The sequence below is a fragment of the Lontra canadensis genome, unplaced genomic scaffold (assembly GCF_010015895.1).
Source record: "Lontra canadensis isolate GAN:19392208 unplaced genomic scaffold, GSC_riverotter_1.0 scaffold13, whole genome shotgun sequence".
Lineage (NCBI taxonomy): Eukaryota > Metazoa > Chordata > Mammalia > Carnivora > Mustelidae > Lontra > Lontra canadensis.
In genome coordinates, this window is record NW_022631007.1 from 4,711,412 (window position 1) to 4,727,372 (window position 15,961).

At 36.7% G+C, this 15,961-nt stretch overlaps 1 protein-coding gene across 1 annotated transcript; it reads right to left on the reverse strand.

Annotated features, from left to right (window-relative positions):
• Nucleotides 1-2,011: 2,011 nt before the first annotated feature.
• Nucleotides 2,012-7,453, reverse strand: SCG2 (secretogranin II). The gene is made up of 2 exons (XM_032857339.1): nucleotides 7,296-7,453; nucleotides 2,012-4,308 (listed from the first exon to the last, which is right to left on the reverse strand). The coding sequence occupies exon 2, from the start codon at nucleotides 4,292-4,294 to the stop codon at nucleotides 2,438-2,440; it is 1,857 nt and encodes a 618-aa protein (XP_032713230.1). The 5' UTR covers nucleotides 4,295-4,308; nucleotides 7,296-7,453; the 3' UTR covers nucleotides 2,012-2,437.
• Between the last annotated feature and the right edge of the window lie 8,508 nt (nucleotides 7,454-15,961).

Consider the following 15,961-nt stretch of genomic DNA (forward strand, 5'->3'; position numbering starts at 1 on the left):
AGCAATGTACTAAAGCACTTCTGAAAAAAATTATTGGATCAGAAATAAATCTGATGACTCAGTAGCTGGGGATTTGATGGTATTATAAAAAAGGTAGAGATGTTTGCTGACTGGTGTTGGAAAGAAGTGAGGCAAAGAATACATCCCAAATTAAAGTAGCTCCCCAATGGCCAATCCTGATGCCTACAATGTCATCTTAGAGAATCATGGAATTTTAAGTCTGAGACTTTAAGAAAAAAGTACCACGTGGTAGCAGAATGAATGCAGGGTTTGCTATCCCACTGATTTGTGTGTAAATTCCAGCCTGGAGATACAGCTGTATCATGTCTAGGAGCATGTGTTCAATTCTTAACCTCTGGATAGAATGTCCGAACATGAGTGAAAGCATTTCTGTTGGGTGGAGTCACGTGCCACATTCTCATTCCTGCTTAGGGTTGGCATGGAAATAGTCACAGGGTTGACTTAGAATACTAGAAATGACTTCCTGCATGAAACAGGAACTTGAAAAGAATATATAAAGGGCAGAAAATACATGTGAACATCTGCCAAGCATGGCATACAGTATGTACCTAGACCTTAAACCACCCAAATATCCTGGATCTCCCCATAATCTTCAATTCGTAGTACTGTCTAGTGAGGTAATCTCTATATTGAAAGTATTTGAGTAAAGGATTTAGTATTAATTGATTAGGTGTTAATTAGAAACACTGTAGAGGTAATTTATCTCTAACATCTCTTCCACTTAACAGATTCTAGACTTCCACAAAATTGTGTGATAATTTAGAAAAGAGTCTAGGCAAAATTATGAAGTAGAAAAACCTATATTCTGTGTTTTCCTCAGTGTATGCAGGCCCTCTTTTTGCCTTCTGACCCTTCAGGGATCGCCTCCCCTCCCTAGCCCTGGCACGTGCATGCACGTTCACACACACACACACACACACACATACATATATACCACAGGTGTGTCACTTGGAAGTAACCCACACTGAGACCTCATGAGTCTCTTACCAACCCACTTCCAAAGTCCCAACTCAGCTGACAGGGCACTTCCCATAGAGATGATGTAGTGAAGTGATGAAGAACTCAGGCTTTGGTAACTCATAACACCAAGTAACTTTGGGGAACTTACTTAACCTTTCTGAGTTTTGCTTCTCTTCATGTAAAACAGTGATAATAAGAGACCCTTGACAGTGTTACAGTACAGACTAAATGAGGTAAAGTGTTTAGTACAGTGCCTGGTACGTAATAGGCATCCAGTAAATAGTAATTATTTATCTCCTTGTTTCTTTTATGACTATTACTGTTGTGTTGCTATGTAAATATTCTTGTGTGCTGCTGCCTTTGTGGTTGTTGTTGATTCCCTGTTGATATGTTAGGATGTTGATATCATTCCCCAACATGATATACATTGTAACAATCACAAACTGCATAGCCCTCAGGATTCTCTCAAGGACTAAGACAAGAGAAGGCAACTGGTGTTTTCCAATGTGCCTGTGCTCATTCACTTACCTGACAGTTTGAGAGTCCTTTAGCCCCTCTCAAATCATACAAAAGAGGCATCAGCCTTGTCTTCTGAGGACCAGGGTGATCTGGAAATAGGTAGGTCCCTTCGAAGTCTGTAGTTATTTCTGATAGCCCTGAATGAAACTTTTTTTTCTCCCCCAAAGCTGGTTATGTGTATGGAAGACTTAAATGTATTTATTTATTTATAAATCAAGGGTGCAAGGTATAACTATGGCAATAGAAGTCTTATTCCATAAATCATATATGTGAGAAAAACCATAGGCAAGTGTTAAGCAGTGGGCTGTTGGAAGACATTGCACTCTATAAGCACATAGCATAATAATATGTTTACAATTATTTCTTACCTGGATTGGCTGTGGAAGATAAAGACCTTCTCTTTAGGCTCCATAGTCATTGTCTCTGGTTTCCAGAATGAATAGTCCACAGTTGTCGAGAAATAACATTTATTAATCAACAATTAAACACAGAATAGAAAAGACCTTGTGAATAAAACTATATATTTATAATGCTTTATTTTTTTTGCTCCAGAACTTCACAAAACACTACAGACAGTAACAAAATAATTCAATAAATATTAAAAACTTTCAAGAGAATTGTAGGACACTCTTTATCATAAGTGAGCATCAACAATGCCACAGCCATTAAATACACTATAAACACTATCACAGATATCTTTCTTGAATAAGGGATATGATTAATTTTTTTATCCAGAAGTCATAACATTGACACATATCCATACACAAGAGAACAGCTCAGAGTAAGTGAAGCAGATACCCCAGTGAAATGGAATCATCTGCCTGTACATCATTTAAAGATATTACAGTGTTAACAGGATAGAAGTCAACACACTAAAGAGAAATGTTGGGGTTTTCTTGGGGTTGGAGGAATAAAGTAGGGCAATTAATGAAAACTCTTACATATTTTCCATTGCTCTCTTAGCAATATGCTCCCTTCCCTTTTCTGCCTTTTCTTGGTTGAGGTATTCCAACACTTTCATTAACAGATCTTCATCCAAGTACTGTCTGTTTGGGGAATCATCATTCTTTGGAGGCCCCACAGGGAGCCTTTTGCTTACCGAGGCCAGTTTGTCAGTTTCCTGAGAGCTACCTTGATTCAAATGCTCTTTGATGGCCTGCTCGATTTGGTCCTCATCCTGTAGATTATCTTCGGATGAGACTTGACTTGGAACTCGCTTCACCTGGTTTGAATTCATGATCTCAGGGTATTTCACTAGCATCCTGGCCAAGTACTCTCCTAATTCTTGATCCTTGTCATTTAGGTTTTCATATGCCATTTGCCTGTTCTCCACATCTGGCATCCAGGCACCTTTAGAAAGCTGGTTTGCTCTAGATCTTCCAGGACCATAGGGGAGTCTTGGCAGAACTTTCTCTCGGTTATACTGACCAGGAAAATATGGAGGCTTTTGGTTTGCTGCACTCTCCATCCCTAAAAGATTTAAAATATCCTCAATAGTGAGCCCATCTGGTAGAGTCTCTGCCACAGCTCGACTAGGTGTTTTGGAGTAGCTATTCTTGGAGAGCATTTTGTTTTGGAACAGGTCTGGATGGTCTACATCAACCTCTGAGATGTCATCTAAGTCAACGGGAAGTTCAACCTCCTGCTCTGGTTCCACAGATCCATTTGGCTTCTCTCCAGTTTTCAGCATGTCAATTAAGTCTTCAGGGGGTATCTGTAAATTCCTTGAGATTTCAATCAGCTGATAAATAGACTGAGAATCGAGTGGCTTCTCAAAAAGCCTGGTTGCTCTTTCCCCATTCTGCCCATTCTGTGACCTCCCACTACCTGCAGCATTCACTAACCTTTTCAAATATGCAATTACTTTGGAGACATCATCTGAGAGTTGGTCTTTACTCTCCTTCCGGACATCTTCATCTTGGAGGCTCAGCTGCCCTGAGCGCTTCACTTCATCATTGATTTGTTCATTTTTTTCTGCATTCTCTTTGCTGTCTCTTACCTGTTCCTGGGTTTGACTCTCCACCTTTTCTTCTACTGGGTTCCAATCTTCTCCCCCAACCACATCTTCATAGGCAATGTTATTGGCCTTGTAGATGTCATCTTCATCATCTGTGTAAAGTTTTTGTTCCTCATCAACTCTCTCACGCTTCTGGTTGTTTGGTCCCGTCAGTTTCCCCAGCTCTTGGAACACAGACTCTAGTGTGGCAAGACTTTGAGGAGTATATTGTTCCTCTACTATTTCATTTGTGCGTTTAAAGGGGTTATCCCTGGAATTCTCTTCATACATAGGAGGGAATCGCATGTGCTTGAGCTTCCTCTCTGGCCACTGCTGAGTCTCATAATCATCAGGCATGTCCATTGGAAAGTTCTTTTCTGAATTCAAGGCATAGGGCTTTTCTTTTGGTGTAGACTGAGGCTCATTCTCAGCCTGTCTCAAAGCTTCAAGTATTATCCTCATCCACTCATCTTCACTCAGGGAATCCCTTGTATTTTCTGGCAAGTGACTTTCATCACCATTTTCTTTTTTCTGAAGGGGAACAGAGACACCTTGGTAGGGATTGTAGTCTGGGCTGTTTTCTTCTTTGTGAGCTTGTTGTCGGAGTTTTTCTATGTATTCTAAAGCTCTGATCATTTCAGGACTGGGAAACTTTTGGACATTTTCCAATCTGAGATCTGGTTCCTTCTGAAGCAGCTGGTTTCGCTGAAACGAAGCTGCTTCATCCCCAGAGATGAGGAAAATTAAAGGGATGAGAGACAGGGCTGCTCCAAGCCAGTGAGTCTTAGCTTCTGCCATGTTTGAAAGATGTCCTTAAAGCATAAAAAATATGAGTTACTAGAAATGAAAAACTAGAAGACACTATAGCAAAAGAAGTAACTGACCATTGACGGAAAACATATAGCAGACATTATTTCACATTAAACTTAGGATGACTCTTTTTAAAAGCCATACATATTTCCTATATAACCCCTGAGAGTTAACTAACTACAGGAATCGAGCACAACTGTTATTCAATTGCATCAAGTTTGTATGGCATTCACGTTGTTAAAATAATAACAAAAACACTGATAATCAGGTCTCTCAAATTATATTTTTTAATTTGCAAAACATGTAGTTAGTTTTTTAGTATGCATTTGCTGTTTAATAAAAAATTTCTAAGCTGATTTTTAGTTCTCTTGTATGACATTCTTTTAAAATCATTGGCCAAAAAAAAAATTAGTTGGCTTAATTTAAAACGTGCATGTACACACACACACACACACACACACCACACTGATTTCCTTATGGTTGTATAAAAAATCATGTGGTTTAGTTCCTGAATCGTCAATTTTGTTGTAGAAACAATTTTGTTGTAGAAACACCACAGCAGTGATACTATATATGACAAAGTAATAACAGCATCTTAATGTCAATCATACTGAATCATGCTTGTGGATGGTCCTATATACATACATTCTTCAGAAATAACTTATTCTCACTCTGACACCAAACCCAACTGACAATTTTAAAATTTCTGTATCTTAATAACCTCCAGAACATTCTCTGGTCCCAGCTAGTAGGCTAACTAGTAAGTTTCTGAAACTAGTAAACTAGTAAACTAGTAAACTAACCTAGTAAATTTACTGAAAAAGTAAACTTTTAAAATATCTGTGTTCCATATTTCTTCTAATCATTTTATTTGTACTGTATTGCAAAATGCAATCATAGTTATATTTTTCATCAGCCTTCAAGAATGCATAGTAAATAATAACAGATGCTACAGAGAGAACATAAGTTTTCTTAACCAGTCTATTTCTGAACTTGTGAGTGTTCAGATGCAGCTTGACTTATGTCTGTGTCTATTTTGGTGTGGACCTGTGAAATCTTAAATGACTCATACTGTTAGAAAATCTTAAAATAACCACTATGTAACTTCCAATTTAGATAAACACAGACAATATGTTGAATTCTTCCTACTTAAAAGTCTTCATTCATTTTTTCCTCCAATGCTTTATAATCTCACGTATGAATTAGCAAGGGGATTATTTTTTACATGTTTTACATTCAGCTTGCTAACATTGAAAGACTATTTTAATATTTGCAATTTTTTGCAAATAAATATGAGGAAAGCTCACAAGTTTGTTCATGATATATTACTTGCATCATGATTTTGTGGCATATAAGCTTAGTTTAGTGGGTATGATATTCTGTTAGCTTAGATACCAATTGTAGAAAATATCATTTTTCATCATTTGGTATTTAAGTAATGCTTTCAGTTTTTAGACCCTAACAGTGGTTGCAGTTAAAGAAATTTCTTTAGCATAAATGCATATAATCATTAAAATGATTCCCATTAATTACACTTAATTTATTGAAAGAAAAAGATCTTTAAAGGCATGTCAGAGAAAACTTCTGAAATATTTACTATGAATTTAAGTTTATAATAAGAAATTTTATTCATAGATTCTTAGATTTAAGTAAAGGTACATTATAATTTCTTCTTTATTTTTTTTCAGGATGAATTTATCTTTATCTATTTTCAACATTGGCATTTGAAATAGTAATTTTAAGAACCTTAGTGAACGTATTTTCTTCAAAACCATTATCTTAGGGTATTCTTAACATGAGTTACGTGCTTGTCTTTAAAATCATCTTATAGAAGATCTTTATCTTGTAGATTGACTTTCCTATGGAATTGGGGCAGAATATTTAATGTAGGTATTTAAACCACAGCCTAATATATGCTATCCTTTGGTTATATATAAGATTTCAGTTTGGATGACATAGTTATTGCCTTTGAGTAAGACTCAAGGGATTTCTTTCGCAGGTAGCAGTTCTTCTATATACTGAAAAAGGTTTCAACAGCTCTAATATCCTATGTACAATTTGAACTACTGCTTTGTAAGCTAAAATGTCTATTCTGTTGAAATTAAGACTGGAACCCTGACAAATACAGGGGGATATATCTAATTTGAGCAATTCCACTAGTTAAGATACAGAAAAAAGAAACATGTCCCATTTGTTCAGCAAAATATTCTACAATCTCACAACCTCTTTCAACCAAAACATAATAATAATAGCTTACACAGTTATAAAGGTTTTCCTCATGGTAATTCAAAATTATCAACTCTCTGTAATTCACATTCATATTTAACCTCTAACCCAAGATAATATTGCAACCTGAATAAAAGAAAAAAATTGTTCTCAAGATAATTCTAATCTTTCTTTCCTGGGACTAAAACTAGGAAATAACAATGTAAGCCCTTTCAGAACATATCAGTTCAGAAAATAATTTTATATAGTTTATTAATTTTGAGGTCTTATAAATGTCAGAGGAAAAAAGAAGAACTAGTTCCAAAATTGGTTGTCTCTATGACTAATGAGTTTAACAGCCTTCAGATGATTGGAAACCTACTGCTAATAATATTAAACATATAAATTATATCTCTGGCTTTGTATCTAGTTTTTAAGAGAAGAAACAATACATTAAGGAAAGAAACAAAATATCAGGCTTAGTTAACTTTACATTAATATGGGTATTGACACTAAAATCCTTAACTTTTCCCACACTTCTTACATATGGTTATCCAAATAGCATGATGGTTATAAATATCCAACAGCAAGTGGTACAAATCATAGATTCAATTCTATATGTACATATATAGTGTCCTTACATTGGTTGAAGAGCAGCAGGTTGCTATTCAGTTATTCTATAGATATAAGATTGCCAAACAGTCTTTTTCTTCTTAGCTAGGAATTAAGTAAAAAACACGCAATTTAGAACTTTCCAGTAAATTGAATGGAAAAGCATTCTTACCTCCTTTTTATATGGCAGAGGAGGTCCACAGCATGTTCCTCCCAGTCCGCCCGGCGAGCTGCTCGGAGACGTTTCAGCACCCGGACAGCTCCTCGGCTTATAGGGAGCCGCCGCGCCTGACTCCGCACTGCCACACTGACGTCACCCGGCTCAGCCACAAACCCGAGCACAAGCGAGTTTTTGCAAAGAACCGGAGAGAAAATAATCACTTCATATATTCAAGGGGGAAAAAAAATGCTGCCTGCTTACGCCACCTGTCTTTTCGTGTCAAAAATTGCAGGTTTTTTTCCATCAAAATTTTTGAGGCTTGAAATAAAGTGCTCTGCACAATTTCTCTTAGAAATAAAGAAATCTGTCAGACAGACATGGCTAATTGAAATATAATCTCATCTGTGTTCTAATATCTTGTGATAAGTGTTTCTAGTTGCTGTTGTTTTTGTCGTTATAAAAAAAGTTTTACACACAAGGACTTTTTTTCTACATTGCCCACAAAGAAATTACATTACCATTCCCTGGCATACTCTAAGAGGAATGGAAGGCACATTATTAATATGAAAAGTCATGTTTCATATCATGAACAGAAGCAGCAGTGTTTTCAAACTCACATTTATTTGAATAGAAAAGAAATTTTTCTCTTTTTTATATGATAATAAACTTTAAGGCTCTAATGAGTTGGAATTTTGCTCTAGAGTTTCAGTATAATTTTGAAGCAGCTATTTTCAGGTCTACTAGTTGATAATTCTATATGAATCTGTTTGTATCTTTTACAATATCTATCTCAAAAAGGGAGGCTTAAAGGTTGAATGTTAATGAAAATACTTCCATTAAATAAAAAATGGATTTTTTTTTACTGTTAGAGAAAAATGCGACACATATGTAATGGAATGCAACTGTATTGAGAGGAATAGCTATAAATATTTTTCTTTTCCTATGGAATCAGATGAACTGAATACCTTTTGGAAATGTGCCAAATCCAGGGAATAATATAGTAGTTAACGCCCAATCTCTTAGATTTGTAATTCAAGACCAGTGTCCTGCTTTGCTAGATAACATGATTATTTATTTTAATAGTTCATATAGGTCTAAATTTTTAACTATTTTATTAAAGATGTGTTTCCTAAAACCTGTGTGTTTTGAAATATATTTCAAGTATGAAAAGAATCTTACTGTATAAGATTTTATATCTTGGTTAAATGAATAATCAGCTATTGATTTGTCCATTCAATAAGTTGCAATGCCTACTAATCACCAGATACAAAGATGAATTATATATGTATGTTAGCTTATATATGACATCATATATATATATACATATGTATGTATGAAAGCTTTCTATGACATCATATATGTATGACTATATATATGGCTCTTTATATATACTTTTGAGGATCCTTTAGTCTGATGGGGATGACAAACAGATTATTTTTATATAAATTGAAAAGCACTAAGAAAGAGGTTAGCCAGTAGTGTTTGGGAAGCACTGTGGCGAGCCATTGAGTTCCATCTACAAATTCAAGTGAAAATTTCAAGGGGGAAAAAGCCTCCTGAGAAAAGAAGGCTTTCCTAAGATATCTCATTATCGGGTTTTATTAAAATGATTTCTAACTATGTTAGGTAAACCACAGTACTCTTGAAATCCTCAAGGAAATAGAAATAGTTTAAAATATTAGGGAAAAAGCAATCTTTGGGAAAATGATCCTTGACTTTTCCTTTCTCCCTTCCTTCCTTCCTTCCTTCTTATTTCCTTCCTTCCTTCCTTCCCTGCTCTCTTAATGAAAATATTTGACTTTTCTAAATGACAAGACCACCATCATCTATGGATTGACATGGAGCTCATACAGTCTGAGACTGAAATCCTATGGCCAATTCATCCAATATTTTCATGTGCCATAATGAATTTTTAAAGCCGGGTCAAGTGCTAGGTTAGAGAAAAGGTTGAAATCTCCCATGCCTTTCTCAACCACTATCTCAATGATGTCAGCTCTTTTGCTGATATTTTTGTTAGCTTTTTATACATAATAACATTTTCTTTAATCTTGATAAATATTTAAGTCACTCTGAGTTTGACCTAATTTGTTTTCTAGTAGTTCTGTGTGGCCAGTTGAACTAACCAGGACCAACACTGCCCCGAGAAAATTCTGCAAGTTTAATCTTGAAGGATCGAATTGGTTCAACATAAGTCTCAATAGCTCTCAAGGAAGTCACTCTTGACAAGGCTAGCTCAGCAATTGAACTTTTTTGACAAGGATCAGAGGCTATAGTTCTTCTAAGGCCCCGAAGTCAATCTCTTTCCTTAAATTAATCATCTAAAGTCCACATAGAACCTCATTCAAAAATTCCAGTTAAGATGTCAGGAGGCAGCTGCTGGGATGGACTGGCTCCATCAGCTACAGGTGTGGGTTGAGTAATGAGCCATATGCAGGTAACTGAATTCCTGCCTACTGTGTAATACTATGATTAGTACCTATCATTTATTGAGTTCCATTATGTTCCAAGCACTGTGGTTGGAACTTTTACAACCTAATTTAATCCTCATGTAACTACAACAGATGGTTTTTTTTCTCCAGTTTGCAGAGGACAAAACTGAAATTCAGAAACACATAAGTCAGCTCCTGTTTCCTCACTCATAACTGGTAGAGGTATGATTTGAACCTAGTTCTTTCCAAAGGTATTTCCATAATAAAAACTATGAATTAGACACTCTGCTGGATTGTAGGAATAGAGAAGTGAGTATGTCATGGATTGAACCATTAAAGATCCAAGTCTAAGAATGTAGTCACTTTGACAAAAATCCTCAGGGGTTGTCCCAGTTGCTTTTCTTGGTCACTCTATCTGGGACAACAAAAATGGAAAACAAGAGTTGACATTAGATCGCTTTATTGATGTTCTGTGGCATATTATAATGTCTTCCAAACAAGAGAGTAATTACTGAAATTTGGAAAATTCTACTCACCAACAGCCTGTGTTCTATAAATTTTTCAATGAGTTATATTTAACATAGCTCCAGAAATCATTAATATTTTTGCCAGTAGTTATTTTTTCTAAAGGAAACTATTTTCTGAAATAGAAATCTATCTGAAGAAGTTAAAATGTAATATATAGAGAGAAAGCAGTGTTTTTGTTGATGTGAAATCTTTTAGAGCATGTATAATATATTATAGATAACCTATAAATCTTTTTATTACTAGGCCTGAGATAAAATCATTTTAAATATTCCTTACAAAATTTTAATTTTCTGTTAGGTCCAAATTACCATCATTGCTTCTGAGAAACAAAGCTCTATATCTTGAACATTTTCAAAATAATTATGTACTGTGTATGATAATGGTTTTTACTAAATTAGCTTGAATCCTCACCATGTGCTATTAAGATCAAGCCAATCATTCACCATTCAAATCTGAGTAATTAGAATGGGCTAATTTGTTTTTATGATCAGATTTTCTTAAATCTTAGTCATTTCATTCTTTGCTATTCAATTTCATATTTCATTTAGAGCAGACTTTGATTATTTTTTGTCATTTGTACGAGCAATCTTAGTAATCTCTCAATTTGAAATGTGTCTCTCTTCCACTCCATTACATTTCCCATTTTGTTTCAATTTATATGAAAGCAATTAAGATTCAGAAGCTAATGTGTTTTCTTTTTCCTCTTTCTCTCCTCCTTCTTCCCTGTCTCCTAATTCCTTCATCCTTTTCTCCCTTGGGAGATAAGACCCATGGAGGACTCTAGTCTGCAGCATGTATGTATGACCTGAGGTCCTCCAGCACTTGCCAGGGGCACAGGCTGGTCTGCAATGTCTTCCCCAGGCCCCTAAAGGCCTGGGTTACTTCTCATTGCTCTTTCCTCACATGTCTGTCTCCCTTCTCTTCTGTTTACTTTTCCTTCTTCATACTCCTTGTTTACTCTTTGCCTCCCTGATGCACTGCTTCCAACATTTATTTAAACGTTTTTCTTTTAGCTGTGGTATACTTCCTTTATTAATAAACGTTCCTGTCATAAGATGACTTTTTTTTTTAACTCCCTATCAAAGAAGAATGAAATGTTTTACTACTTCCCTTGCAAAGGCAGAGCCTACCAAACTGCTTTCAGAGAACATATAAATCAGGAACTGGTTACATCTACAACTGTAACTACCTAGTTTCTCAGACAAAGCCCACTAATTCTAAGAGGCAGGAACTCTGTTTTCTACCACTGTACCCTCACGCCTACCCCGTTGCCTTGCCATAATGGCTGACCAAAATGATTCTGCATAAAATTGAGTTAACATGTCCTCATTTCTACTGTCAAAGCTCCATCTTGGCATGGTTTTGTCCTCTCAGCATTCTTAGCCAAATGAACTGCCTTTATATGTGAGCTTTGGGCACTGCTAGCAAATTATGTATAGATTTTTTTTTAAGATTTTATTTATTTATTTGACAGACAGAAATCACAAGTAGGCAGAGAGGCAGGCGAGGGGGTGGGGAGCAGGCTCTGTGCTGAGCAGAGAGCCCAATGCGGGGCTTGATCCCAGGACTCCGGGATCATGACCTGAGCGGAAAGCAGAGGCTTGAACCCACTGAGCCACCCAGGCGCCCCTGTATAGATTTTGTTTTAAGGAAAATTTTCTTTCACTCTATATTTCTACTCTTTCCCTTATTTTGTAAAACATTTTTTCCAGTATTTGAGTTAAAATTTGAGACTGTACATAAGAAAAATAAGCCATTTATAACTCTAGTATTTGTTTATTCTTGTTGGAGAGGGTGGTTGTTGTTCTTCTTCTTCCTCATTTTCCTCTCACCCTCCCTCTCCTCCTCTTCTTCTCTTTCTTCGTCTTATCAAAGTACTGTATTGCTAGTGGCCCTAGATAGACTAGGTAACATTTAAGGTGCCTTTTAATCGTGAGACACTATGCCTTTTTTTCTTTGCGAAATGGGATTTGGCTGTGAAATTATTTTTGCATTTGCCTACTAGGTATTAAAATATGATCTTTCTCATAAAGTCTCAGTGAGAGCCACTTAAATAAATTTAGGCTTTCTTTTCCATTGCCTTTGGATTCTAGAACCATCTGGTACTTGGAAGAAAAGAAATTACCATTCCCTTAATCTAATACCATGCATGTTTAAGCATCTGCTCCCTCAATGGATTTTGGGAAAGAAGTTTATGCACTAGAAGTTAATTACTTTGTTTAAAACAACACTGAATATCTCAATCTTTCAGATTCTCCTGGCATAATTGTTTTGTGAATCAACATTTTGAGTATATGCATACAAACATTTTAACAAGGATATTTTCTGTTTGGAAATCACTCAACTGTGCATTTCTATACCTTTTTTTAACCAGAAGCTCAAGGAGATGTAAGAAAGTCTTCAAGGTCAAAGCTTAGCATCTTCATGGTCAAATTTAGCGTTTTGTGTTCAGGACTCCCACTGATTCACCAGATGACTTTCACAGTTCACTTAGCCTTTGTTGGGATTTTAGAGTGCTATTTTGGTAAAATGAGTATATCACTTCTGAAGTAGGGCATTCACATGTGTAATATGAAGTCAGGAGCTGAAAAAAAGTCTTCCGACCTAAAATCTCCTCCCCCAAAGAAAGCCAGTGAGGTTGTATTCTACATCTCAGGCATTTTTTTTTTTTTAACTTTTGGTATAGAGTCTGGGAATTAGCACATAAATCATCTACTACTTTGACACTGAAGAAAAGAGGACACGCTACAGGTAGGGTGATTTAAAGCATCTGTTAAAGCAGTGATTCTCAGTGTGATTTCAGATCAGCAAATCAGTATCACCTGGAAAACAGCAATGTAAATTCTCAGACCCTACTCAGATATACTAAATCAGAAACTCTGGGGATGGATCCTAGTGACGGAGATCCTACGACCCCTCTAGGCGATTCTAATGCAAGTTATGTTTTGATTGACAGAGAGTTACAGCATAAGAAAACAAGCCTGGCCGGGGTGGGGCGAGGGGGTGGTGGGGGCAGTTGGCTAAACACCCAACTCTTGGTTTGGGCTTAGATTGTGATCTCAAGGTCACGAGATTGAACTCCACATCGGGCTCCATGCTCCGTAGGGAGTCTGCTTGAGATTCTTTCTCCCTCTCCCTCTGCCCCTCCTGCTTGTGTGCACGCGCTCTCTCTTTCTAAAATAAATACATAGGGGCACCTGGGTGGCTCAGTGGGTTAAAGCCTCTGCCTTCGGTTCGGGTCATGGTTCCAGGGTCCTGGGATCGGGCCCTGCATTGGGCTCTCTGCTCAGCAGGGAGCCTGCTTCCCTTCCTCTCTCTCTGCCTGACTCTCTGCCTACTTGTGATCTCTGTCTGCCAAATAAATAAATAAAATCTTTAAAAAAATAAAATAAAATAAATATATAAATCTTTAGAAAGGAAGAAAGAAAGGCTGGGAAAGGAGCTATAGGGCAGACCCTGAGAATCTTCAAAGGCCAGAATAAAGATTGTAAAATAGAGGTAAGAACCCTGACAATGGGGAGTGTGGAAGCAAAAACTGAAGTAAAAAATAATAAAGAGAGACATGGCTAATAAATTTACAGTTTTGTTTTAACCAGCCCCTCTTAAATGTTCCTTAATAACTCTAAAGTTCTTAGAGTCCCACAAGCAAACGTTAACAAAATGAAATACATCTGTACCATTGGTCTTTTGTGAGTATTTGGAGAAGTTGTCTCAGCAGCTTTAAATATGAGAAATGAAATAGCCCCAGTATAGTTGCCCAAGGGGCTTAGAACTGGAACCAGTAACTCCAGGGCCATTTCATACATCACATCTGATATAAAGAAGAATACTAAAAATTTGATTAGTCAAACCAAGTCATAACAATACTATAGTAAATTTGATTATCTATCTCTATCAAAAGATATGGTTATTTCCATGCCTTTCTTAGATGGCATAATGAAACTAATTTTTCCTTTTTTCACATCTTTAAATTTTCCTCATATCAGAAATGTTCATTAAACATAAAACCAAATTTAAATGTAAATACATTTGACTTTTTTTTTTACATTTTTTCTAGAGATTTGCTTGCTAGTCCATTGTTTATTCCCATTATGGAAATGCTGCTGACATTTGTAAAGAAGATCTCTTTCTCAACCTAAAAAGATTTCATTTTAAATTGATTCTTGAATAAATACAGATGAGTTTATCTGAGTACAAGCTAGTTCATAGGTTATTATGACTGGAAAGTTATATAAAATATCGACTCTACCCTAGTCTATTGCTTTCATCTGCTCTGTCACATCTCTAACAAAGAGCCTTCCAGTCTATACTTACATACCTCCAATGACAAGCAACTCACTGTGTACTAATGCCTCTTGTTATCCCATCTTTGGACAACTTTATCCTTAAATTTGGGTTTTTTTTCCTTTGTAGTGACCTGAGGTATGACATCTTGTAGGCTTCACTATAGATCCCAGTTCAGAACTCCAGGGCTCTGTGGAGCTGGTCTCAATCCTCTTCCTATGAACAGAATCATGCCTCCTCCCCAACTCTTTTTCCTACAATAGCTCTACTGAATTTTCTTCATGAGTCATCGTTCTGGTCCCCATCCCCAAAGCACATTCTTTGTCTTAATTCAAAATTCCAAACGGTATCTAACTCAGAGCAGACATCCTTCATCCCAGTCCCTCTGCCTAGAAAATCCTGCCAACCCTACATTGCCTGCTTTTCCCTTTGAACCTCTTACTTCCAAGGAAGCTCAGTTACCATTTCCTCTGGAGAACCTTCTCTGACTTCCCTGACATAGCACATTCTCTCCAGAGTATTCTCTTATGGACCACATAGCTCTCCTGGTTAGTACGTATTGCAGTTGTAATATAACATTTATTTGTGAGATTCTTAGATTATTCTCTTCCCAGTTGACTATAATCTCTTGGACATGAGGTCAGGGATCTTGCTTTGTTTCTTTCCTCTATCCCCAAAAGCCATCCATACCAACCTTAAAATATAATCACACCTACTAATAAGCATATCAAGACCCAAGTTGACCCCATTCCCTCCCAAGCACTTACCTCCTTCTCAATGTCCTCACATGATCAATTAATAATCCCTGACCCTCAGTTCCAATCATGGAATTATCTCAGCTCATTCTTCACTCCCTTATCCACCCCTCCTTCCCTAACCATTGTTAATTACTCAGGTTGTTTCTTTCTTATTTGTCCATTTTCACAGCCTCTTTACACCCCCCCTTATGTTTGGTCTTTCTCAGAATCTCTTTCCTCTCCAGATTTTAATCACTAATCTTTCTCATATGTCTTTTTCTGCCAAGAAGTTAGCAACTTCAGGGAAATAATTTCTCCTTTTTTTTCTGAGCCACGACTCAGAAGACACTGTTGCCTGAATGACTGGAGTGTTCGATTAAAAAAAAAAAAATCAGGGCTCCTGGGTGGCTCAGTGGGTTATACCCCTGCCTTCGGCTCAGGTCATGATCTCAGGGGTCCTGGGATCGAGTCCTGCATCGGGCTCTCTGCTCGGCAGGGAGCCTGCTTCCCTCTCTCTCTCTCTCTCTCTCTGCCTGCCTCTCTGCCTACTTGTGATCTCTTTCTGTCAAATAAATAAGTAAATAAAATCTTAAAAAAAAATCACAGTCAATTTATATTAATTGGCTACTGAATACAAACCATGGGGCTTGATCCTTAGAAATACAGAAGCAAGTTATCTTTCAACATTTTTCCATTATGA